The following is a 25,264-nucleotide window of genomic DNA, read 5'->3' on the forward strand; positions in this document are numbered from 1 at the left end:
CTTTTTACCAAGGTTTTCCTTATGCTGGTGCTCTAATGAAAAAGGCCCTTTAGAGTCAGTGTAACCATAAGCTGGAGCGGAAAGGAATTAAAGTACAAGTGATACTAAGAATTATACAAAGTTCACTGAAGTGATCTGTATACCATCATCGCACAGTCTCCTCCCGCGTCTCTTGATGTTTTTCTCCTGTGACGGGAACATCCGTGGCGATTCTCTCTGTTGCTCGCTGGACAAGGCCGCCAGGCTAAGGGGGGTTCAACGGTGAACAGCGCGAGAACAGATACATACTTTTGTAGTGCTGTTCTATCAACGAAACTCCGATACTTGGGGTTTTTGCAACATTTAAAGCAGCTCAGGTAGAAAAGAAAAAGTTCAAACCAGTCACCAGATCCAAAATTAGCATTTTATTCAGAACGCTGGGGTCAGAGGTGTGTCATTTATATTCTGGTACACAATACAGAGGCAAAGCTGCTGTCAGAAGTCTCTCCAGTTTAAAAGCTTGGTTTTTTTTGTTTTCATTTTTTTTTAAAAACACACACTTAGTAGTGCCTCCAGTGTCAGGCCACCCCTCTCTTTTCTTTTCTTTCCTTTTTTTTTTTTTTTTTTTTGGTACAAATTATGTAAAACATTTGTGCTAAGAACTTTTCTCCCTCCCCAAACAAAAAAGAAAATAAAAAATAAAAAAAAAAAATTAAAAAATTAAAAATTGAGTATTCTAACTACAGCTCAACAATTGAATCAAATGTCACTTTGTCTTGTAAATACTTTATCCATAACGAAAGATATAAACATGCAAAAAACCTGAATCCATAGTCCAAATAATACATACACATGTTCTGAAGTTTCTGTACTTCTCCATAGACTATGCCAATAAAACATTATGTACACATACCATTTTTACAGTGAAGTGGAAAAAATACAGTAAATAAAAAAAGTGTACATGGATTAAGACCAAAATGTATCTAACATTCTAGTTTATGAAAAAATTCAATTTTGCTACAAATTGGTGATATGAAAACTCCCTTTATTTGCAACCAGCTGCGTAAGTTTTAAGATTTTAGTGAAAAAAAAAATCTAAAGTCTAAAACTAGAAGTAATGTACATTTTCCAATCTCATGGTCTCATCCCCCAAGATAATAAAATCGCTCCATGAGTTTTTGTTTTGTGTTTGTTTAATTCTGTGTTTTAATAAAAGCAAATGCAATGTAACAAAAGCGTATTGAAGCATATCATGGTTTAACTTACTGCTCCCACCACAAAATATTTTGTCTTTTACTTATCGTTTCAGAAATCAGTACCATTAAAGCCTTAAACATAAAACTAATTCCAATCTGAAAAAGGTACAAAAAGGCACATAAAATCCCAGTGCTTCTGTACTGTAAAATTCAAGTGTAACTGAGCTCAGTGTTTTTCCAAACAGTATTGGATCACTGATATTCCCTCTGAGCCCAAATTGGTTTGCAGCCTATGCCAAAGCCTCCAGCAAGCACTGTGCTAGTAGACTACAAAGTTAAAGCCTAGCTTCTGAATGCTTTTTGGGAATATCAGTTGAAATTGTTTGTACTTGTCCAAAAACCAAGTTCACCCTGAAGTTCAGTCATCACCTCCACCGTACATGTCAGCAAGTTTCTTGAAGCGTGGCCCCCAGTCGTTCAGGTAGTCATAGTCCTGCTCGCCACCACTACTTGAGGAATTAAGAGAGCTCAAGGACCCAGCGGTGGAGCCGCTGCCTTCATAGTCAAAGACTAAGAGGGAGTCGTATGGCGGAGCGGTGGGATCATTGTCAGCAGCTTTAAGGCCCTACAATTTGGAAAGACAAAGAAAGAACGCAGAGAGGGTTACGATGTGAAAACCACAAGCAGATCCTAGGGGTCCCATGGAATCAAACACTTGTTTGTAAGTTTCCACCTGCAGACCACAACATTTTCTACCTACAGAAATTGGGGTTATCACCACGTTTGGAAGTTAGACAAAAATACATCTTTCCTCTGCAGGAAAGACCCCTAGGACGTCTAGCTCAGTGAGGCCAAGACGTACAATGGAAGGGGAGTTAATTGGAGAATGTGTTTGGCAGGTGGCAGAAATGAATGGCCAACTGCTAGAGGTTGAGAAGGATCTCAGAGGAAGTCTGGTAATGCAATTGGATAAACGTGCATTGAGTAATTACTGCTGGAATAAGTTATATGAAATAACACACAGGGCTATGAAATCATGTCATACGTGAACCCTAAGAGTCAGAGTCAAAGGATTCTGACAGTGAACACGTTGAACAGGTTGTAAATGCAACGCAAAAAGAGAGATATACAAATGAATGTCATATGGTCCCTGCCCTCTACAAGCTTGTAATCTAGCATAACGGGCATTACTATTGTGTGAAATAAATGATAAATAAGTAATAAAGCTACAGAGTCGAGGCAAAAAAATCATTAGAATGCCAAAAAAAAAAAAAGGAAAAAAAAATCAGGACTAGCATTGAGAGCTAGGATTTCAAAGAGGAAGTGGCATATTTGACCTAGGTCTGGAAGGAAAAATGAAGGGAAATCAAAGGAAAATGAAAAAAAAAAAAAAAAAAAAAGGAAAACTGGCCAGACATGATTATAAGGAAAGATACTCATTAAATCATTTATGTTCATAATGAAACACAAAATGTGACATTAATTGACATTAATCATTAAACTATGATCAGGTATTATTTTTTAAGAATAGAGTGACTTCTAGCTCCTATAAGCTTCAGAAAAGTCATGTTCCAGTGTCTATATACAGTGTTAATATTGGCAGGGGGAAATTTTGCAAATCTAAATTAAAGATTATTTAAAAACCATAAGAGCCAATGAAATTATTATCTAAAAACTTAACTCTTGCTTTTTAATCTAGAATTCATGTACCTGTAGCCAATTCATAATTATGCCCTACAAAACCTTTAAGGTTTAATACTTAAAATGGGATTTTCTCTAAATTTTCCCCAGTTCCATTCTAGTACCCTGAGATACACCAGCATCAGTTCCAAACAATCTTTCTCTTTTCCTACAACTCTGCTTTTTAAACGCTAGTGGGCTGTGGCCTCACTTACTGTCCTGTCGATCAGTCCTTCCGATCCACATGTATTTTATGAGTACGTACATGTGGGACCTTTTAATAGGTATGTGATCATCTGTTTATTCTTCCAAGTTTACAGGGGAGGAAGAGAACAAAAGAACATGAAAATTAAGGTCAGAATCAGTATGTAGAGTGGTTAGTGGTTAACACATCAGACCTCTTAACCGCTATCCCCTGGGTTGCCAGCTCAGCGCTACACAGTATTAGCTGAGGGATTTCGGCTAAGTTCTCCAGGCTTCATTTCCTCATCTGCAGGTGTAATAACAACAGTAAGATTATTATGGAGACTAAATGGAATAAAGGCACCCAAGGGCTCATCACAGTGTCTGGTGCCTGTTGGCACTCAATGAATATTAGTCTAAAAAAATCCACTTTTAGGTTCAGTGAAAAATTTCTTGCTTTGTGACTTGAAAGAAGAAAAAGAAATGTGAAGACATGGTATTTTGAGAAACAAATGGCAGCTGCCGGACTTCCATCGAAAGCAAGAGAGAAACTGGGGCGCCTGGGTGGCTCAGTCGGTTAGGCATCCTACTTCGGCTCAAGTCATGATCTCGCAGTTCAAGAGTTTGAGCCCTGTGTTGGGCTCTGTGCTGACAGCTTGGAGCCTGGAGCCTGCTTTGGATTCTGTGTCTCCCTCTCTCTCTGCCCCTCCTCCACTCACACTCTGTATCTCTCTCTCTCTCTCTCTCTCTCTCTCTCAAAAAAAAAAAATAAATAAATAAAATAAATAAATAAATATTAAAAAAAATTAAAAGGAAAAAAAAGAGAAAAGTACACACTACCAGTTTTCCTATCCCAAGTCTCTCTTACCAACCATTGTAACCATTTTAATGAAACACCATTTTCCCTCATGTCTGGTTATACTACATATAACCCAGAAAAGCCAGTGTAAAATAAAATAAAGCACATCTTCAGCAAACTACTTCAATGTATAAAACATAAGTAATTTTAGAAAGGATTTTATTTACCATATTTATAGAATAAACTACAAGGCAATTTTGCTAAGACTGAAAATCACAAACTACAATTTCTCAAAAGTCAGAATTCCTTTCTGTGGTAGACCGTATTACTGTCCTCAATGATTTACTATCCTGTCTTTGTAGGTGGATCACATGCCCACACTACCACAAGTGCCTCTCTGGAGCCAGAGTTCACTTCCCAAACCCATTGTCAGGCTTGGCTATGAGCTGGGTTTGGCCAGTACAACGTAAGCAGTGGTGTAGAGAAGACACCTCAGGCCTTTTCCGTCTAATGTGTTTCTATCAGTTCCTTCTTGCCCCCTCTCCCAGGAGAATGGTCTGCCCCAGCTCGGAGTTTTCCTTCTGCCTGGATCCTGAAACACAGAAGACATGAAGACATTGCCTGCCCACAATTAACCCAGAATTTGGGCAAGAAGTAAACCTTTGTTATTGTAAGCAGATGATACTTTGGAGTTGTTAATTACTGCAGCCTTAGTTGATAAAAGCCAAACAATGCACCTTTGTTCATTTTGTTTATATTTATGTATTCAATTCAAGATGTATTTATTGAGTATGTATATTAAACATATTCTGCTTAGTGGTGGGGACACAGCTATTAATAAGCTAGATCCAACGCCTGTCCTCAGGGAGTTTGTATTCAAATATTAGCATGCACCCCTTTTCCTTTTCCCTACAAAATCCAGCAACTGCAAATTTAAGCAAGAGATGATTCTTTTAGTCCGGCGTGGTCTAAGTTGGGTCCACACAAGAACTGGACCCAACAAAGATCTGGGAGGAAATCAAGAAGACAAAGAACATCCTGATAAGGAGAATAAGTTTCTGAAGACAAATACAGGTATCCCCCACTATCCAAAAGAACATTCTGATGAAACCTTCCGAAAGGAAGGAGGAATGGAGGAAAGCAAGGAGGCAATTACTATTCATTCCTATAGGAAATTTCTTGAGTATTCCCAGACTCCAAAAATAATGCCTCTTAGGCTTTTCTGATACCTCAGGACACATGTTGCTAACGGATGCACAAAATAAATGGAGATGAAGCAGAGATGTTCACAGACACAGTTCAAAGCTTTGCAGTTGGATGCTGAGATGCTGAGTGTAGTTCTGGGGAAGGAGCTTGGCAGGCTGCTCTCTCTGCTGGGGTGCACATGTCTCTATAACGGCTTCCCATACAACAGAAGCTATACACTGCTTGTTGCTTTTCACCTTTTTTCATAAAAGCAAACCCCTCTTTGGATTTCTTTCGGCTAGTGAAAACAAGTACTGATGTAGGTCTTCCATAGAAGTGAAGTGGTAGAAAGTGAACTTTTGAAAAGCAGGGCATATCTGTATTAAGTTTTCATTATGACCTTGAGTAAAACTGCTTTGTAAGACAGAGAACAGAGACAATGACCAAGGTCACCATGTTCAGGTCATCTGTTTTATCACAATTCAAAATTTAAATAGAAATACATGCAGAGCCCTGCCCAATCTTTAATGTGTCAGCTCCAAACTGGAAATATGAAAAGGTTAAGACTAAAATTAGTTCTAAAGAGTCAATGGCAGGGTGTCAAGTGTGACTGGATTCAGTGGAGAGGAAAGCAATGGCCTGTATTTACCACGACTTAGGGACAAACGTGGGAAGCTGTCTGGTATTCACTGGTGTGGAAAAGGACCTGAGACCCTTCACTGTATTCCTAAACCATCTAATTCAACTCCTTAAAATAAGTATAATACTGCTGATAATCTAGACCCCTACTCACTACTGAGATTCTAAAGTATATTCATTTCTTGTAAATTGTTTTTATCTCTTGCTTTGGTTTTTAGATCATCCTGGTCATTTCTGAATCTGTTTCCTTCCTCCCTCCCTCCTTCCCTCCCTCCCTCCTTTCCTTCCTTCCTTCCTTCCTTCCAAAGTTAAGGCCATGCAATCCATTAGAAATCACTGTGCTATGCCAGAACATTGCACAGTCTCAGGTTTTAATAATTACAAAAGGGCAAAAAAAAATCACTCAACTTTTCAAGAATTCTTAGGCAAGCCATCTTTCTAGCCTGAAGATTGAGTACCTTAAGTCCCTTCCACTTGGATAGCACTGATTTTTATCTGAGAATAAAAACTCTTGTGGATGAGGTATTATATAAATTCTGGGTACTATTTTGGTAATTCTAAAAAGATCACAGCCAAGTTCTGAGAGACTGAAAATGACAGACATGCAACCAGAGAGAATGTACGGAAGAAATCCGGTGGGCCACGTACCCATCGGGTCTTCCCTTATGGGGTTCCTTTTTTCTTAGGTGTAGACACTGTTTCACACGATGTGTAACGTGCTGTTGTCAAATCTACAAGTGAACTGCATGTGTTTCTCTTTCTCCGCCTACGTCTGACTAAATCTAGAAGAGCATGTGCCTTTTTTGCCTTTCCTGGAGAGGCAGATCTTGAACTCTGGATAAATCTGAACTATTTTCTATAGTTTGAGGTGTCTCTGTAAAATGAAAAAGCCTGTGTCTCTGGCTGAATTCTTGCTGAGCTTGTATTTATAGACTTCTGATCCTATGCTTTATGGATGGAGATATGCTTTTACAGGAGCTATAAAAACCCACATTCTTCAGTGCGGGAACGCATGAGGGATCTGAGAGGAAAGAGGTCCTGTTGATTCCCTTACATTCCGTCTTCTGTTCTCTCATTGCCCCTGCCTTAGTTCAGGTCCTCTTTATATCCTGCCTGGACCATAGCAAAAGCCTCTCTAACTGGTCTCCCAGTCCCCCAGTACTATTCCTACTTCTTTTCTACAAACTACGCCTGGTTCCTCTTTCAGACATTATTTGAAGTTGCTCCCCCAAGTAAAACTGATGGCTATCACCTATTGCAGTGTTTCCCAAATAAGGGAGAAGTTTCCCGGGTGGGGCGGGGGGTATGCAAGATAATTTTTAATTGGTGCATGAGCACTTTAAAACAATTACCTTTATTAAACAGATAAATTAAAAATGGATTAGAAGTTTAAGTAAATAATAGAAGAGGTATGTGGACCTGGAAAAACCTAGAAGGCATTATTACTCAAATGCCTGTTGTTTGGGTAACCTACAGGATAGAGTTAAAACTCTTTAGCAGAGCAGTCAGTGAACTTGGACGGTTCATGTACCTTTTCTGTCTCAGCTATTCTTGGCTTCAGCAACCACAACTGAATTATTCACCAAAAGCCCCTCCGAACCTAAAAATGTGATGTTTTTGTGTACCTCTATGTTATATGCATATTCATTTCCTGCTGGCTGAAATGTGATTTCCTTTGGCTGAAACTTCTTGACTCAAAATTTTTCATTTGATTAATATCCATCCATCCATCCATCCATCCTTTAAAGCCCATTAAAAATGTTACCTCTGCTACATGGATTTTTCCCTCAATCATGACTGAGAGTCATTCCCATGATCCCTTTTAATTTTATTGCCATGTTTTGGTTACACTAGATTGTGACATCCTTTTCTGCCAACGATGTTTATATTAATTTCATATCCTGCTATTCAACACAGTCCCTGACATCCAGCAGGTATACTAGAAGGTAGCTTTGCACTACTGTCCTGGGCTTGGGTTTTCACCTTATCACCGTGTTCATATTTATATATACTCCTTTTAGAAGAAGCCAGGATTTAGGATGAGGGGTACCTGGGTGGCTCAGTCGGTTAAGCAACCTACTCTTTTTTTTGCTAATTTATTTTTTATTTTTTGAGAGAGAGAGCAAGAGCGAGCGCACACAAGTGGGGGCAGTGCAGAGAGGGAGACACAGAATCCGAAGCGGGCTCTAGGATCAGGGCTGGCAGCACAGAGCACAATGCAGGGCTTAAACCCACAAACTGTGAGATCACGACCTGAGCCAAAGTCTGATGCTTAACGAACTAGGCTACCCAGGCGCCCCAGGGGGACTGACTCTTGATTTCGCTCAGGTCATGATCTCATGGTTCCTGAGATCCAGCCCCGCATCAGGGTCCGAGCTTGGGATGATCTTTCCCTCTCTCTCTTTCCTCCCCTGCTCATGCACTGTTTCTCTCTTCCAAAATAAATAAATAAAACTGAATAAAAAAAGAAGAAACTAGGATTTAAGCTTAAAATATATGTGGACATAAAAGTATACCAGGTTTACATTACAGTGGAATTCTGTGACTTTAATACCAACATTACTACGTCCCTTTCTGAGAATTTCATTTTACTTAAAGCAAATTTTTTGGAAGGAGAGGATTTTTTTAAATTTATACCTAGAAAACAGTAGAAAAGTGTTCTTCTTGCAAAGTAACTTGTAATAATAACTAATATAATGTGGACTATCTCATTTAGTCCTTATAGAAATCTTAACAGAGGATTTTATTATTATCCTCATTTTATGTATACATATGAAAACTGGAAATCCAAGGGGTAAAATCCAAGAATTTCAAAGATATCAGAGCTGTTAGGTGTGGTAGCTGGATATGAACTCAAAGATAAGAGCGGACAGAGATATTTTGAGGACGACAAATAAATTTAAGAGGAGACAAAAAGTAAAAGTTCTAAACTTTAGTAGTTTCTTGCAAGTTACTTTTGAAGCACTTTTCATAAGTTTTTAAATACCAATCAAAAGTTGGTCTTTTAACAGAAATATGCCCTTGGTTTTTATATTTCTGAGATAAAGAAATATATAGGATTAGTAAAGTTATTAGAGGTATGCTAACATCTACTGTCAGGCTGAGATTAAATGAATTTGTTTCATCTTTTCACCCTCTGAAGGTCATATTTAAAACCTCAAAATAGAATGAAATTCTGTAGCTGAAATTCAAAAATGTGTGATTTGTTTTATTCTACCTACCAGAGGGTAAATACATTACATTTTTTTATATTCAAGGCAACATTCATTGGTTATTTAAATAAACAAACTAGAAAATGTTCTCATGAGCTTATTTATTCCTTTCATTATAAAAACACTCTAATTATAATTGCACTATACTATTCTTCCTTTGGAACATTCAGTACTGTGCTAAATCGAATAAGATCTGGGGATAAAGAAATCTGTTTGCATTTTATATGTGTTTATAAAATACGCTTGAATTTTTTCTAGGTGCCTTTAACTGTTTTAAATTTATTTTTATCTGTCCAGTTATAGAAAGATATTGAATAAGACTTAATGGGTGTCTTGGAAGAATCTATAAGGTGTATTTGTATGTTATGACTTAGGCCATTTGACAGTTTCATCCCCATGAATTTCCCCACAGACCTGATCATCTCATCCCCACACCCCTGTTTTAGTTGTTTTCTGTGACACCTTCACCTCCGTAGACTCCCTTCCTATGTCCAAATGTAGGGCCTTTCTAGGTGTAAATATTTGGTTCTCCATCTTGTCCACATTTCTCTATCTTACGATCGCATTCATTGTCACGCATCCTGTGGTCATTTGGAGAGACATTTCCAAATGTGATTCTTTTGCCCGTTCATGTACTTGCCAAAGCAGTGTGCCTTACACCACCCCTCAGGGATGAGCACCTCTTCCCCTGGAGGCAGAACAGAACCTTGAATGAGGGGTTATGAAGGAAGGTGAGTCCTGGATATGGTGGGATGCCACTGGACGGTGCCTGTCCCAACTATGTGCTTGACCCTTCTTGGCTTGGTAAAGACTTAGTGGAGGAACTAATATCTAGAAAAGGGAAGGGCATTCCAGGCAGAGAGCACAGCATGGGAACATGTACTGACATGGAATTAAAGCTGAGCCTGGAAGCTACAAGTAGAGTCCCTGGCCCTGGCCTTTAAGATGCAGGGGGAGGGGGCTGAGATGAAACTGTGAAGCCAAGTAAGGATTACACCCAGTGGGCCTCCCATGTCTAGCAAAGGAAGTCTTCGGATAGTGGAATGTTTGCCTGGTATAAAGATCATGCTTGCAGCAAAGTAGGGAGTAAACACAAAGAGAATCTAGGTCTAATTTATTGTCTTTCCACATATGACTAGTGCAGATATGTACACACAGTAGGCATTCAATAGTTATTTGCTGAATGAATGGTCCTAAACCAAGCTCAAGATCATTTCAGAATGAGGCATTTTTAGCAAATGCAGACAATCCTCAGATTATGAACTGACTGCATTCTAGAAGTTAATTTGCAAGTCAGTCGTTTGGCACCAAGTTTTCTGTATAAGTACTGAAACATGTTCATTATGGTCCTGAGCTGCTTTTTAGGCTGTGTACTTTTTAGGCTAGGCACTGTTCTGGGAAAAGGAATTCCAAATGAAATTCTGACTGTAGCTCTTTCTACCGTGGCATTTGAAGGGCTGGGTAACTGAATCTAGTGAATAAACTAGATATACTTCCTTACCTCCTGAAGAAAATGCAGTCCCTGTACAAATGATGAATGAACACACACGTAGACACAAACACATAGACACAAACACAAAGCATACACTAAAACACAACTTAGAATAACCAGTATCCTCATTTTCTGAATTTAGTCAGCTCCAGCAGAGTGAAAGGCCCCAGACCTGGGCCCCAACGAATCCCAATCAACTGCAGGTCGGGCAGTGCTCAGAGCCTTACACCACTTGCCACAGCACTTGGATTCCTTAAAACAACGAAATCTAGGAGCTGGGCCACACACCAGATGCTTAGGTTATGCATAGATGAACAAGAAATAGTCTTCATCTTGGAGAGAAGGCACGTGTTCACATGGGAGACAGAAGCATTGACAGTTATACCTCAGTGGTCAGGGCGACAATGGAGGAAGGGTCTTGTTAACCCTTCCCGGAGGTATCAAAGAAGGCCTCCCAGAGAAGGGGATGTTTGAGGTGAATCTGAAGGCTAAGTGGGTGTTTCCCTGATGGTTGAGAAAGTAAGGGCTTTGCAGAAGTTACATTATACATAGTCAAAGCTGGGATGCTTTTGAGGAACTGCAAACAGTTCAGCGGGTCTGTAGCCCTGGAAGGAACTGTCATGGGGAAAGAGGGGAGGAGTCAGATTAGGAAAACAGTCTTATCACTGAGGAAAGAACAGTGTTATGGATGGCACGGAGTCCCACGGAATACTGACACTTCAGTGAAAGGCAGAAACAGTCAAGTACTTGTTGAATCACACTGAACCTAAAATTCTTGCTTTAAAAATGTCTTGCTTGAAAAAAAGTCTGGCTTCGACATCGCTGTTCAAAAGATTCACGGTATCTTGACCCAACAACCGCAGGGATAACTAAGAAATTTCTCATGACCACAAATGCTAACTCAGAAGTAAAATCATCAGGCACTCTTAAATATTCAAAAAGATCTAGTCATAAATATAAATTCCCGCAAACCCCCTGACCAGGTCTCTACATAAATAAACTGGAAAAGTCAGGGCATAGTTTTGTAGATAAAGGAGTTATTGGCACTCTGTTGTTTTGCCTTCCATCTGCTTTTAAACCATGATGAAAGCAAATTAACCTATTACCTGTTTAACAGAAGCGAAAGCATTTGTTCAGAAAGCAGCATGTATTTCAGGAATAGACAGCAATGAATAGTTGTAAAGGGAAGGTAAATACTCTAATCTTGTTTCAAAACTTTTTTTTACAAACTACAACTGCATCTAAAAAAACTGAAGTGGATATATATATATATAATATATATATATATATATATATATATATATATGACTACAAGGAAGCACAGGACATAGGAGTCTTATCAGCACACGACTGAAGGTGACAGATGATAGATGTGTTCCACTTTGTAATGCACGGAGACCTATCCTGATCTTGGAAATACTGAGCTGCAGGACACGGCCAGAGACTGTCTGAGTCTGCCCTCTATTCACACTCGATATCAATATGTATTGCTCTCTTACACTAAAAATTCAAAAGGAGAATTGCAGTAAAACTACAGACATGATCAAAAGCAGCAGCACAGATCATTTTACTTCCAAACTTAAGTATTAACTGTAACAGAACTCTTGGTCAGTAATGAAATAAAAGAATGCCATAATAATTTTGACGGTGGAAATCATATCTGTTATATTCAACAGAGAATTAGCTGCCTCTTTCAGAAGCTCTTAAAACTCCTCAACTAGACAAGTATTTAAATCACTTACATAGTATTTAATTTAGCTCCTCTTCCTACTAATCTCATTTGATGGAACTCTCTAGTCATTGGGTAGGCACTGGATTCTCAACGTTTGTGGGATTCAAAGGGTACAATGTCAGGAAGATGAAAGTGAACTATTATTACATTCATCAGTGCTGATAAATGAAATGAGAATACACTAGAATATTGTTAGTCTATTTATTACTTGTAATCTAGGGGAAAAAAACCTTTTGGAGGTAGTGTGACGGATACTGACAATATATACGAATGTCATTTACAAATACAGAATATCAATTGGTAGATCGGTTTTTGGCCCACCAAAGCAATTAAATCTGTTCTGTTGCTGAAGCTACATTCGCTTTAACTCAAAGATAAGCCTGAAAAAATCAAGTGTGTTTTAACGAACTACAAAGCTGTATTCTAAGCAATGTGTGGTCTATGTATGGCTGACAATTAGCATAAAATAAACATCCTTATAAAGAAAGTGAGCCGTCTGTGCACCTCATTAATGAAGTCCCCGATGTCCCCAGGGTGCGGGGCTGCAGATCGGACTGGGTACTGGGGCTCGGCATGGATGGGTCTCTCGTCCAGTCGTCGGATTCCTACAGGCTTAATGGCATCAGGTTCCACGGTATCAGGCTGCTGCAGCTGGCTCAAGTCGTAATCCTGCAAAAGACAAAATCAAAAACCCATGGTAGATGGGCATAAAGATGGAAAATTACAACCTTTGTTTTTAAACACATACCCAGAATGCATAGAAATGAGTGAAATTTAACATAATGGAAAAGTTGCCACCATGAGTTTTTCATGTTATGATTAAATATTTCTTTCACACAGCTCTTTCTTCTGTGCTTTTCATTTCTGCAGTCTGTGCTCCATCTGCTTTCCTATGCTTCTCATCAGTTTCCAATGGAAAACAGCAGTGAGACGAGGCTCCACTATAAAACGAGGAAAAACTGTCTAGAAGATAGAGTTGTACCATAGAAGCAAAGGTACGAACTTAAGGTGGGTGGGGCTCGGGGCTCAGGGCATCCTAACTTACAGCACCTTAGCATGTTAGGTATCTCAAGTTGAAGGAATTCAAAAGCCCAACAGCAAGAGTTGCAAGGTCACTCTAACTCCCCTCATCTTGCCCTTCTTCCTTGAAACAGGTCATAAAACTCCCATGTGAATGGTCCCCTTCCTGTACCAGGAGGAGGGAAGGCATTCTTATCATCAGAGACAGAGAATTTGGGGCTAAGGAATCTGTACAAACAAACCTTGTTAAACTAACCTTAATCTCCCTAGTTACTTCTTCACCATTTACCAAACCCTCGGTCTCCTCAATCCTTAGAAATTTATTGTTTCTTTGTCTCAAAGTATAAAAGGTTCCCACTCTGGACACTTCTTTTGGTCTTCACGCTTTGGGAAGCTCCCATGTACATGTAACAGTTTAATAGGATGTGTATGCTTTTCTCCTGTTAATCTTTGTTAGTTTCATTTTCAAACCAAATCGGGGATGGGGATGAAGACTTTTTCCTCTCCTACAATATCTTTAATATTAATTGGGCAAATACCTGGTAGTTTTCAAACCCCTAAATTCTGATGATATAAAATTCTCCAATTTAATGTTGACATTTACAGAGATGGCAGACTTTCTGGGGCTCTTCATAGTTTAGGCTTCATCTTTTGGTCTAAAACCAGCTTAAAACCATTTGTATTATCTCTATAGTGGTTTTGATTTATTCAACACTTGGATACTTACCAGGTACCGGCATTGTTGTAGATACTTTACATGTGCTTGCTCATTTAATGCTCTGGTCAGTACTATTTGATGTTAAGTTTTATTATCCCCATTTAAGAGTTGAGATATTGTTTGAGTCTCAAACAACCCAAGTAACTAGTCCATGGTCCCAGATCTACTAAGACTCAGAGACAGGTTCTGACTCCAAGCATGTTAGACTTACTTCAAAGTGTAGCTCTTTGACAGTCTTGTAGGACAGTGAGTCAAGTCCAAGCTACAAGGCCAGAGTTAAATAGTGACAAACTAGACAGATAAGTGTGGCGGGCAGGAACGTGAGGAATGATGAAAATAACAAAGCAGACCAAGGGAAGGAAGGTCACTGGCATTCATGTCTGCTATGTGAGTGCCCAGGCACTCACTATACCAGCCTCTTGAGAATGTGTTCTCACAGATACTTTCTAACAAACCTGTGGAGCATGTTTCATTATCATCTTTTTAGGTGGAGAAACAGATTCAGAGAGCTTGAGTAACTCACCCAGGGTCACACATCTAGTCTGGCGATTAGGATGGGAATCAAAACCAGGCGTGTTCGACTTCACACTGTCAATCCACAAAGTAACTGTCTGCTCCTTGAGGCAGTCACATTCTGACCACCCTCTCCTAAAAATCTCCTTACCGAGAGATTCAGCTACCCTAACCGCTAAAAGCCCCTCCTCTCAGGAGTCTGCAGGGGGCTGCGGGGGGTGAAGCAGGTACACATGGCAAGACAAGCCACCGTGGGATGTCAACTTGGTAAACTGCAAAGTATGAAATGCTCGGAGGAGAAAACTCGCATTAGATTTGAACCCTGAGCAGTCCATGCACTAGGGAGAAAGGACCTTTCTGGGATTACTAACAGCATGAGCAAAGGCATGGGGATGCTGTTTTCTCTTGTCAGGATAGAATACCTCAGATTATCTATACAAAACTTCAGTGAAAACATCTCGATTATGCACAAATGTGCTCCACTTTAAATTTTATAGAATTTATGAGTGATTTATAGACTATCTTGAAGACGTACAATGACAAAACAGATGCAAAGGCCTTTGAAATGCTAAAATGTCATACAAAATAAAAACAGGGATTTATTTAGAGACTTCTGAATGCTTACACACCAAGAAGCATGTTTTTCTGCATGACGTTTAACTGCAGAACTACCAAGCATAAGAGAGCGACAATTCTCGAAGCTTTATATACAAAGGGAAAAACAGGGGCACTTGGGTGGCTCAACTGGTTAAGCCACTGATTTTGGCTCAGGTCATGATCTCACGGTTCATGAGATTGAGGCCTGTGTCAAGCCCTGCCGTCAGCACAGAACTTACTTGGGATTCTCTCTCTCTCTCTCTCTCTCTCTCTGCCCTTCCCCCATTTGCACACGCTCTTTCTCAAGATAAATAAATAAACTTAAAAAAAATAGATTGTAAGTATAATGATCACAGTTAAATATTTTTACACTGAGGGTGTAAAATACTTTATGAGAAGTATGAATTACATGAAATTAAGTAATTGAATCTTATGGGTAAGGACTGTCTTTTACCTGGTGACAAACTCCTTGGTACTCCTCAGTATTTTATAGGACAGTTTTGTACAAGAATATGGAGGAATTTCCTTGGCATAACTGGAGACAAAACGGACATGTTGGCTTTGCTCATGCTACTTCTTACCTGGAAAGAACCTGTGCTCCCTGATTTCTTTCTTCCTTTTTTTTTTTTTTTAATTTTTTTTTAACGTTTATTTATTTTTGAGACAGAGAGAGACAGAGCATGAACAGGGGAGGGTCAGAGAGAGAGGGAGACACAGAATCTGAAACAGGCTCCAGGCTCTGAGCGGTCAGCACAGAGCCCGACGCGGGGCTTGAACTCACATACCTCGAGATCATGACCTGAGCCGAAGTCAGACGCTTAACCGACTGAGCCACCCAGGCGCCCGGTGTGCTCCCTGATTTCTTATACAGCTTCCACTATACCCAAATGTTACAAAGATGAATGCATTTTGACAGGCCAGCAGTGTTGTAAAATTTTTTCTAATAAATTGCCAACATTTAGACATAGGGATAGTTCACCTGAAAATGGAACGATCTGGCAAAACAGAGGTTAAATTCTGATGTCATTTGTTAAAGCTGATTGCAGCTGTCTCCTCTGGACAAGGACAGCATCTCTGCCTGGACTGCTTCCTTTATTAGGGATACATATAACAGCATATTGATTGACAAGTTTTTATCTTTCTTTTGATAGCTTTTTTCTACCATCTTAAGAACCAGAGAGCAGGAACAGTCTTAAAAGGTCTGTGGTCCTGTTCGGTCCTTCTCACCATCAAAATGGCAAACCCATAGGAAATGCTCATTAAAAAATGTGTTGAGTGGGGCGCCTGGGTGGTTCAGTCGGTTAAGCGGCCGACTTCGGCTCAGGTCATGATCTCACGGTTCATGGCTTCGAGCCCCGCATCGGGCTCTGTGCTGACAGCTCAGAGCCTGGAGCCTGTTTCAGATTCTGTGTCTCCCTCTCTCTGACCCTCCCCCGTTCATGCTCTGTCTCTCTCTGCCTCAAAAATAAATAAACGTTAAAAAAAATGTGTTGAATAAGGTCTCAGTGATGATATTCATGCCAGATGTTCAAAGGAGCAACTGATTCAAGAAACGTGCCTTGGATCACATCACACTCCATGGCAGTAATTCATAATGGGGAGGGAGGGAAAGACCCCCATCCCATCAATGAGATTCACTGCCCTGATGAGTCCTCTGTAATGATGGAAACGTGTCATGTTCCTCAGCTATGCTGCTTTCGAAAAAAGGCAGGAAACCACTAATTTACAGGAAGCTAGAAACTGGGTTAAAACGTGTGGCTTAACGTTTCTCTGAGATGGCTTCCCCTGTCTATTACAAATATGGGATATATAAAAAAATCTGATAATAGTAGGAAGTAGGCAGAAGTGTCTTCAGGTCACAGGGACGGGTTTTTTTGTCCACATCCATCTGTGTTATATGGCAGAGGTCCTGATCTGAGCGTCCAATTTTAAGCCTTTTGATAAGGGGTCACTCTATGCAAACCTCCTAAATTACACATCTTTACAATCCCATAATACTTTACTTAAACACACAAATTACAACATGTAGGATGAGAATTATAAAGAGAATTACAGAGACTGAAAACATGCTCAAGGTCATTGGGTTCATGGTCTTACTTCTGAAGATTATAAAGAAACAATCCAGGAAGAAATCTTTATTTGGTTCCTAAAGCTCTCTAGAGAAAAAGCAGATCTGAAAATTCTCTTACAATTGTCAACCTTTATTTGCAATGTTAACTTCTTAAAGAAATTTAATTTTCAAATGAAAGCCAAGGAAAATCTTGTTTTAACTAATATTTGGAACACGTGTTATTTGGGCAACAACCATTTGTGGTAGGCATGGAATTAACGGTTTTTAGAATATTAACATCGCAAGCAACAAAAATATTTTTTTCCTCATCTATGATTTAAAATGTTATAAGGGTGATACAATCATGGGAGAGTTAGTAAAAAGCTAGCTAGCAGCTAACACCCTGCTTTTGGCTTTTCTTGTTAAAATTCCACTGACTTGCAACGATTTATAATTGGTTCAGTAAAGACACCACGAATCCACCCAAAGGCATTTGGTTATGTTTAAATAAATTAAAATTCTGTCTCGGTATAGATAGAAATTCTGGTACCTAGGTAAAATTTCAAAAAGCTAAAAAAAAAAAAAATCTAGAAAGCTACATTGCTGGAAAAAATCTGTAGACTCGTGTAATTAAATCTGTTTTAGAGAGTGATGAAAATATTCATTTACTGTTTTGCAAGTATTTAAGGAGAACCTACTGGGTGCCAGATGCCATTTTCAGCTCTGAGTATGTATGAAAGAAGGAAACCAGCCTTCCTCTGGTGCCCCTCACTGTCAGGAATGACATGAGGTACTTTCTCAGTGGAACCTCATATACTCCAATCACAAATCCTTCCAAGTGGGTGTTGTTCCGTCCCACTGATCACCACAGGTCAGAGAGGTTAATCATTTGTCCAAGGTCACGGATGTTAAGCAGTGTGGAAGGATAAAAACAGAGACCACCAGAGCAAGCAAGATTAAAACAAAAAAGCTGCATCTTGTTGCCAAGGGGCCAGTGAAGAAATGTACAGAATAGTTTGCTGAGGGGTAAAACATGAGGGGTTTTATGTGCTAGACGAGCTCAGGGTGGTTCTGCTAACTAGGCGCTGGGATCTAGCACTCTGGTCTGTGCACAGTTGGTTAAAACGTGCCTCACCAACTTTTAGTCAGAACTAGGATTCTTCATTTCCGTCCAACAGATGGGCCTGTGTAGGAGAAGGGGAGCCGGAAGGGAGGCACTGAAAGTTCCTGGTCCTGTATCAGCCTCTGCTGGGGACAACGTTGGAGGACCACAACAGCAGCTTCCCTATCTCCCAGGCAAGGGCTGGTACAAGTGGGAAGCTTCCCTTTTATAGCAGCAAAGGCAAGTAACTTAAAAAATTCCCATATAGATAAGGTAAACATTTTTAATGTTTCAAGACTGAGTGACTGCTAGAAATAAAACTACTAACATGAAAGTAAGTGGACAAAATTCTGAAGGAAAAAAAAAAAGTTATCTGGAAAAAAGCTGACTGTGGCACAGGCAAGGAACTTGAGACAGACCCAAAAAGGAATGGAAGGTGGAAGAGAAGAACTTTATTATCTCACCCCTATAGCTCCTGGCATTAAAATAATTGAATAAAATAGTGATAAGGTGTCAACACATTACCATACAACTGCTGACAAGTAAGTCAAATACCCTTGCAAGCTTTATGTAAATTAGATTAAGACCTGATTTTCTTCCCCTGCGAGATACAGTTATGGTGGTGACTATCTATGCAGGTGAAACGAGGCGGAAAACTAAGTAGAGTCTGGGGATTATTAAAGCCCCCCTCCCTAAAACAAAAGACTTGCTAAAAGCTTTTCTGATTGGAATCATGAACCTAATAGAGATAAAATAACTTGGGGACAGATGAAGGACCTCTATTCTCTGCTTTCATATGCACTGTAATCTCACCAGAAAGCCAGTTTCCACTTCCCACAAGGGATGTAGCCGAGTCCCCATTAAGAGGGAAACGAATGCATCCACGGTTTCTACCTCCGTCGTTTACTGTTCATGCTGCCCTGTCACAGCTTCTTTCAAAACTGTTGTCTTCAGAATTTTGAATGAGCCGGTTTCACTCTTTGGCGCAAAATTATGGTTCTGTTGCAGACGCTGGCATTGTGGAAATTTTATCACAACTCACTTCCAATTGTAAAATGGGGGAGTATCTTTTTGGGAAAAGGTTGCAAATATGGTTCCACTGGATTTGATTCAACAAATACATTCTGGAGAGTCTGTTGGGTCACAGATGCAGTTATTCATAGAGCTTTTTGTCTACTGTCTTTTAAAAGAATCCCTTCAAAGATGATGACACTTAATAGAATACCTATATAAACAATTATATAAATATGGAAGGTGAAAGTGTAAGCTTCTGGAGAAGTGAGCATGTGACCATGCAGGGCCTGTAGGATTGAGCAGAGTAATCAGGCTTCAGAAAGATGTTTCTCCTCACATCTGAAATTCGTTTTTTATACTAATGTTTGTCATTGCCCACCCTTTCCACACAATGCAGGTACAGCCCTATAAAGATGAAAGCACTTAAAAAAATTTTTTTTAATGTTTATTTATTTTTGAGAGGGGGGAGGGGCAGAGAAAGAGGGAGACAAAGAATCTGAAGCAGGCTACAGGCTCTGCGCTGTCTGTACAGAGCCCTATAAGGGGCCAGAACTCACGAACCACGAGATCATGACTTGAGCCAAAGTCGGACGCTTAACCGACTGAGCCACCCAGGCGCCCCAGATGAATGCACTTCTTAACCTGTTCAAGGACATCTGTCTGGGAGACATAGACAGTACTTTCTAAATGTATCTTCAGGCCATATTCCCACCCCAAGCTCCAACTTCTTCTTACGAAAAATACAAATGCCACCATTCAGATAAAATCAAAGTCATTCTGTGTTAGCCTGACCTAGTATTCTATCTTAGAGGAAACCTAAAAATAGGTAATAAAGAAATAACAATATTTGGTCGGGAATATGGCAACAGAGCATCAAAAATCTTTCACTGCTTTAAGTCACATTGTTTTGGAACTTCCTAGAGACATAATCATTAAGACAATGTACATACAAAGGGAACATAATATGGTGACTGAAAAACATAGATTCTGAAATCAAAATGCCTTGATTCAAATCCTGAATTCACCGTATCTAACTGTGTGACCTTAGGCAGGTTTCATAAATTTCCTATGCTGACCTTCAGAGTATTCAAACTTTGGACAAAACACTAATGAGGGCTCCCTATTTCCTAACCACTAAAGGGGTTGGCAACGCTTTTTTTGTAAGGGCCAGAGAGTAAAAATTTAGGATTTGGGGGCTGTATAATCTCCGTTATACTGTTTCCACCCTGCTGCTGCTACAGTGTAAAAGTAGCCACAGATAACGCATGAACAATGGACACAGTGCATGGTTTGGGTTCTAATACAACTTTATTTATAAAAACAAGAAGTCAGTGGATTTGGCCAGCTGGCACAACTTTGGCAAATACCATTTAGTATCTTAGCGTTGTTTCCCTGGCATAGCATGAACACATAGTTGGCATTCAATATCTTTATCACTGTTATTACTGGGATACTGATAATTTTCTATTCCAATAAAATTAAATGTATTATATTTATGATCAGTCAGGAAGAATGAATATTAAAGTGAATTACATAAATATTTTGTTCATTCCCACAAAGTGACAGGAATAGCAAATAAAAAGCTCATGTGCAAATCACGTGCACATTAAAAATACTTAATGCCCGGTCAGGAATGAATGGGCCTGACCAGTTCAGAATATGCTGCCTGTAGCCTATCAACACGTGTCACCTGTCGGTGTTTTGAAGATAGCTTGCACGAAGGGAATGACAATGTACTCATCCAAGCCCTGGTGAAAGTTTCCTCTTAGGAAATCAATATCAGTCTTTGAATAACTAACTTATACTAGTATTCGCAGGTGGGTCTAAATGGACGAATAACTTGGGAACATAACAGAGTGTGCTTTAGCCAACAATAAAAATGTTGAAAGCGGCCTCCACTGTTACGTCCAGATTCAGCCATCTGTCAGTTTGCTTATACAGCAGAAAGATTTTGTAAAACAGTTATTTCAAAGAATCAAATACACCAGCGTTAAATTATATAATGTCATTCTCTGCTTGGGTCGGAGGGTCTGGCTTGGCTGCTCTTACTGGGGCGCGTTCCTGAGATTGGCAAGAAGTCCATGGAGACCACTGGCTCAAGCAAAGATCCCTTGACTCAGAGAAGTGGCTCCTTTGGTCTCAAGGGGCTTTCTCACACCTGTACTCCAACCTGCTATTTAGGCAGCCAGCCTGGATTTAAAATTTTAGCTCCTGTCACACAGCTTATATACATGGATTTTTTTTTTTTTTGTAATAACTTGGCTGCTCAGAATTCTCTGGATTCTACCTTTCTTAATGCTAAAATGTGCTCAATACTGCAAGCCATGCTTAATCAATTAATTGAGTCTTACTCTCTGTCTTTTCTAAAGCCAGATTACCAGTGGTCTTCTGATAGGCTGTGGCTAAGCACCCAGCCTCACTGGTCCTACCAGTAACACCTGCCTGCTACAAATCAGCACCACTAAATACAACATCTATCACACCGCCACCAGCAAATGCATTAGGAGTTTGGTCTCTCAAGCCATGTGGACCTGGGTTTGAACAGGTCTGCTGCGCAGAGCTGCTGGGAGGATTGTAAGAGAAATGCAAACAAACTAAGGGCACAGCACAGAGCCTGACACAAAAGTCTGCATATGTAATGAGTGCTAGCATTTATGAATGTTATTATCCTTTCCTGAAGACATCAGATTTCAAATAACGAAAGTGAAGTCGTCATCAGTGTACCGCTTCAATTAACTGTGTAGATAGACTTGTAAACTAAGAGGTTCAGGGGCCCCTGGGTGGCTCAGTCAGTCAAACGTCTGACTTTGGCTCAGGTCATGATCTCATGGTTCGTGGGTTCAAGCCCCACTTCGGGCTCTGTGCTGACAGGTCAGAGCCTGGAGTCTGCTTCAGATTCTGGGTCTTCTCTCTCTGCCCCTCCTCGGCTCAAACTATGTCTCTCTCTCTCTCTCTTTCCCCTCAAAATAAATAAGCATCACAAAAAAATTTAAAAAAAAAAGAAAAAAAAAACTAAGAGGTTCAGGAAGAAGGCCCAATGCACATACATTCTGTGAGCACACGTCCGGTGTGAAATGTCCTAGGTACAGGAAAAACAATGAATAGGACAAATCTCTGCCCTCACAGAGCTTAGGATCGGGGGCAGGACTAGACGCAAAAGTTCAAAACAAAGTAGACATGGGATGCTGCAGGTCACAGAGCAGAGACACTTGATGCAGCTTGGGATTCCAAGGGAAGATGTTTTGAGATGAGTCTTGGTGGCTAAAGAGAGTCGGGCAGGTGAAGACCACAGACTAATGCCATGGAAGTGTGAAGTCACATGTCATAGGTATAGAGGTACAGGTAGTTCAATCCTACTGCAGTTTAACATGCAATATGAGGAGAAACTAAGTCAGCAACCCTCAGAGTCCCCATTCCTCAAAGCCAAGTCCTGGGTCACAGGAACTGTGGGATCTTACCTCACCTCAGGCACCTGAGCTCCACTGAAAGTGGTGTCAAAGAGATTCTGAGGATCTCAGTTACAGAAATACTGACATTAATTTCCAGAAATCACATAAGAAATCAATTTCATTAAAAAAAAAGCCGATGGTAACTCATACAGCAATTACATCTGGATCCTTTGGGTTTTGAAATCCTGGGCCACTAAAAAGAGCTCCTATCAGGACTAGGAGCATGAAACTGCATGCGATACCTTACCCTGAAGTTACACGTGATCCCTTACACACGCAAGTGCTGGTCCCTGATCAAGAAGACGTTAGTATCTCCCTGGGATATACGAGGAGCATTCACCAGGTAAGGTAAAGTTGCCCTCCCTGGTTTTTAAGAGCCTTACCTACAGTGTCTCACTTTCATGAGCTGCTGCACCTCTTGTGTGTCCCTTGTGTCCAGGGACCCACTTCCTTCCAACGTATCTGGATGGGTCACAAAACAATGCGCGTGAGCTAGCAATCTAGTGTGGGTGGGTCCTATGAGAAAACTGTTCTCAGTCTCAGAAAAGATTCTGTACGCTCAAATACCTAACAGGGTGGGGCAGAGACTCCCAGCTGGTCACAGAACCCATTACGTCTACCTACTAGGCACACAGCCAACAGATACTTCCTAGGGAATGGGGAGTGGAAGTGATGTGTGCCAGGCATAGCCCATAAAAGTCTCCACAAATCATCCTCCCTGCCCTTGGGTCATTCAGGGATTGCAGGTATGGCTGGGTGACCCTGAAAGCAACATGTGGACAGTCGGAGAGTCTCTGATCCTCTGGGTCCCTTATGACTGTGTGGAGTGGGATGGACCTTCCCTCCCTACTCCCAACTCCTATGACCTAACCCCAATTACCACTAAGTAAGTGAGAAATACATTTCACCACGCTTAGATCACTGAAATTTTAGTTTGTTATAGCAGCTAGCCTATTTTAACTAATTCATCTGGTTAAATATATTTGTGGCCAATCCACTTTCTTTTCCTTAAAAAAAAAAATAGTATAACAGAAAATTGTCGCATGGTTTCAGAACACTATGATACCTCCTCCTTGTAGAAATCTGCTTTTTGTTAATCCAAAGCCTAATAATTGTTATGTAATTTAATCAGAGTCAACAAAAATAGATTTCTATAAAGGATTGGCTTATAACATAAGTCAATAAAGCTGGTCTGGAATGAGAATTAGAAAAGAAAAACAATGATAGAACATGCTTGCCCTGCTTAAAGAGAGAATCTTCTACTTGGTTTCCAGTAACTGTTGTCAAGGCAGAATGCAAGTCATGTTTCTAGATCTTTCAATTTTTTCGAGAGGATTGTGAGATCCAAGATTTATGTGATTAAAAAAAAATTTTATACCCTGCAAGCTGAATAAAACACAGCTATGGACATCTTATGAACGCATGCCTGTCCCTCCCCACGCACGGTCTATGAAGTGTGACTTTTTTGTATGTTTATTTATTTATTTTGAGATAGAGAGAGAGCACGTGCATGCGAGTGGGAGAGGGGTAGAGAGAGACAGAGGAAGAGAGACAATCCCAAGCGGATTCACCACTGTCAGTGCAGAGCTTGATGTGGGGCTCAAATTCACAAACCATGAGATCATGACCTGAGCTGAAATCAAGAGTCGGACACTTAACTGACTGAGCCACTCTGACACTCCTGAAGTGTGATTCTTAAATGACACAGAATCCAGCTTTCAGAAACGTCCCTCAAATCATCAGGGCTCATCAGGTACTTTCTCTGAGAGCTCAGAACCATCTCTGATGCAAAAGAAAAACTCTAGTTTTAGAACAATATGCTAAAATTTAAGAAACCAAATTTGGGAATTCAGAAGAAGTCCTCACAGGCCTGGGATGTGAAAAAGCTCCTGAGCTCAAGAGGTGCTGGGTCTTGTGTGAAGAAAGTGAGAGACAAAATTCTAGCCGACTGGAGTGTTAACACTCAGCAGCAGTGGTGTGGGAAGACAGACCAGGTAGGCAGGGGATGGTAAGGGCCAAGAGTCCAAGAGTGATCACGAGAAAACCAATGTGGAACCTTTAGGTGGCCACTGTCACTTTCTGTAATGACCATCTCTGACCAGTGTCAGCTTTAATCTCAGCTGAGTTTGCAAGCCCTGCTCCCCTAATGCTGCCCTTGAGTCAGCAGCCATGGTCCAAAGGATCCCTGTGACCACTCACTGTCACCTGTGAAACCTCCCAACATGGACAGTGGCATCCTCTCTCACAGATCCAGAGTCCCCATCGGAGTCCCTCGGCCCCAAACTCGGAATGGGAAAATTTTCAAGTGAAATTTTAAGGGCAGAGGAAGCTGCTGGATGTCCCAGAGTCCACTTCTTCTGATAAATTCAAATGGCATTTAGGAAGGCATTGTTTTAATTGCCTGGCTGAGCCTGAGCTTTGCGAAGGATGGGACAGGATCCGGTAAACAAACCACTTTCTTTGGACTCAGATTGGACAGGCATTTAATCCCCACTTCACTACTTCCCAACAGTGTGTCCCAACTCTGCTGTGCTGTGGGAGGGTCAAACGAAATAATATATATAAAGCAGTAAGTATAGCGCCTAACTCATAGGGTACCCCGAACAATAGCTTTTGCTATTATTATGGAGAATGAAACTGTATAATGGTAAGTGATTTAGGTCGAGGTTGTTTAAAGCGAGCACAAGTGAGTGTTGTAACACAC

The 25,264-nt window shown here is 40.4% G+C and overlaps 1 protein-coding gene across 4 annotated transcripts in view; it reads right to left on the minus strand.

The window, feature by feature from the left end:
• Positions 1 to 636: 636 nt before the first annotated feature.
• Positions 637 to 25,264, minus strand: part of CDH2 (cadherin 2) — a 213,670-nt gene continuing 189,042 nt past the window's right edge. For all 4 annotated transcript variants that reach the window (XM_042962397.1, XM_042962399.1, XM_042962398.1 and 1 more), the window contains exons 15-16: positions 12,602 to 12,766; positions 637 to 1,800 (exon numbers count right to left, since the gene is read on the minus strand). In XM_042962397.1, coding sequence (XP_042818331.1) covers positions 1,594 to 1,800; positions 12,602 to 12,766 — 372 coding nt within the window. In that variant the 3' untranslated portion in view covers positions 637 to 1,593. The remainder of the gene's footprint in view (positions 1,801 to 12,601; positions 12,767 to 25,264) is intronic.

This window comes from Panthera tigris, chromosome D3, assembly GCF_018350195.1.
Source record: "Panthera tigris isolate Pti1 chromosome D3, P.tigris_Pti1_mat1.1, whole genome shotgun sequence".
Taxonomy (NCBI): Eukaryota; Metazoa; Chordata; class Mammalia; order Carnivora; family Felidae; genus Panthera; species Panthera tigris.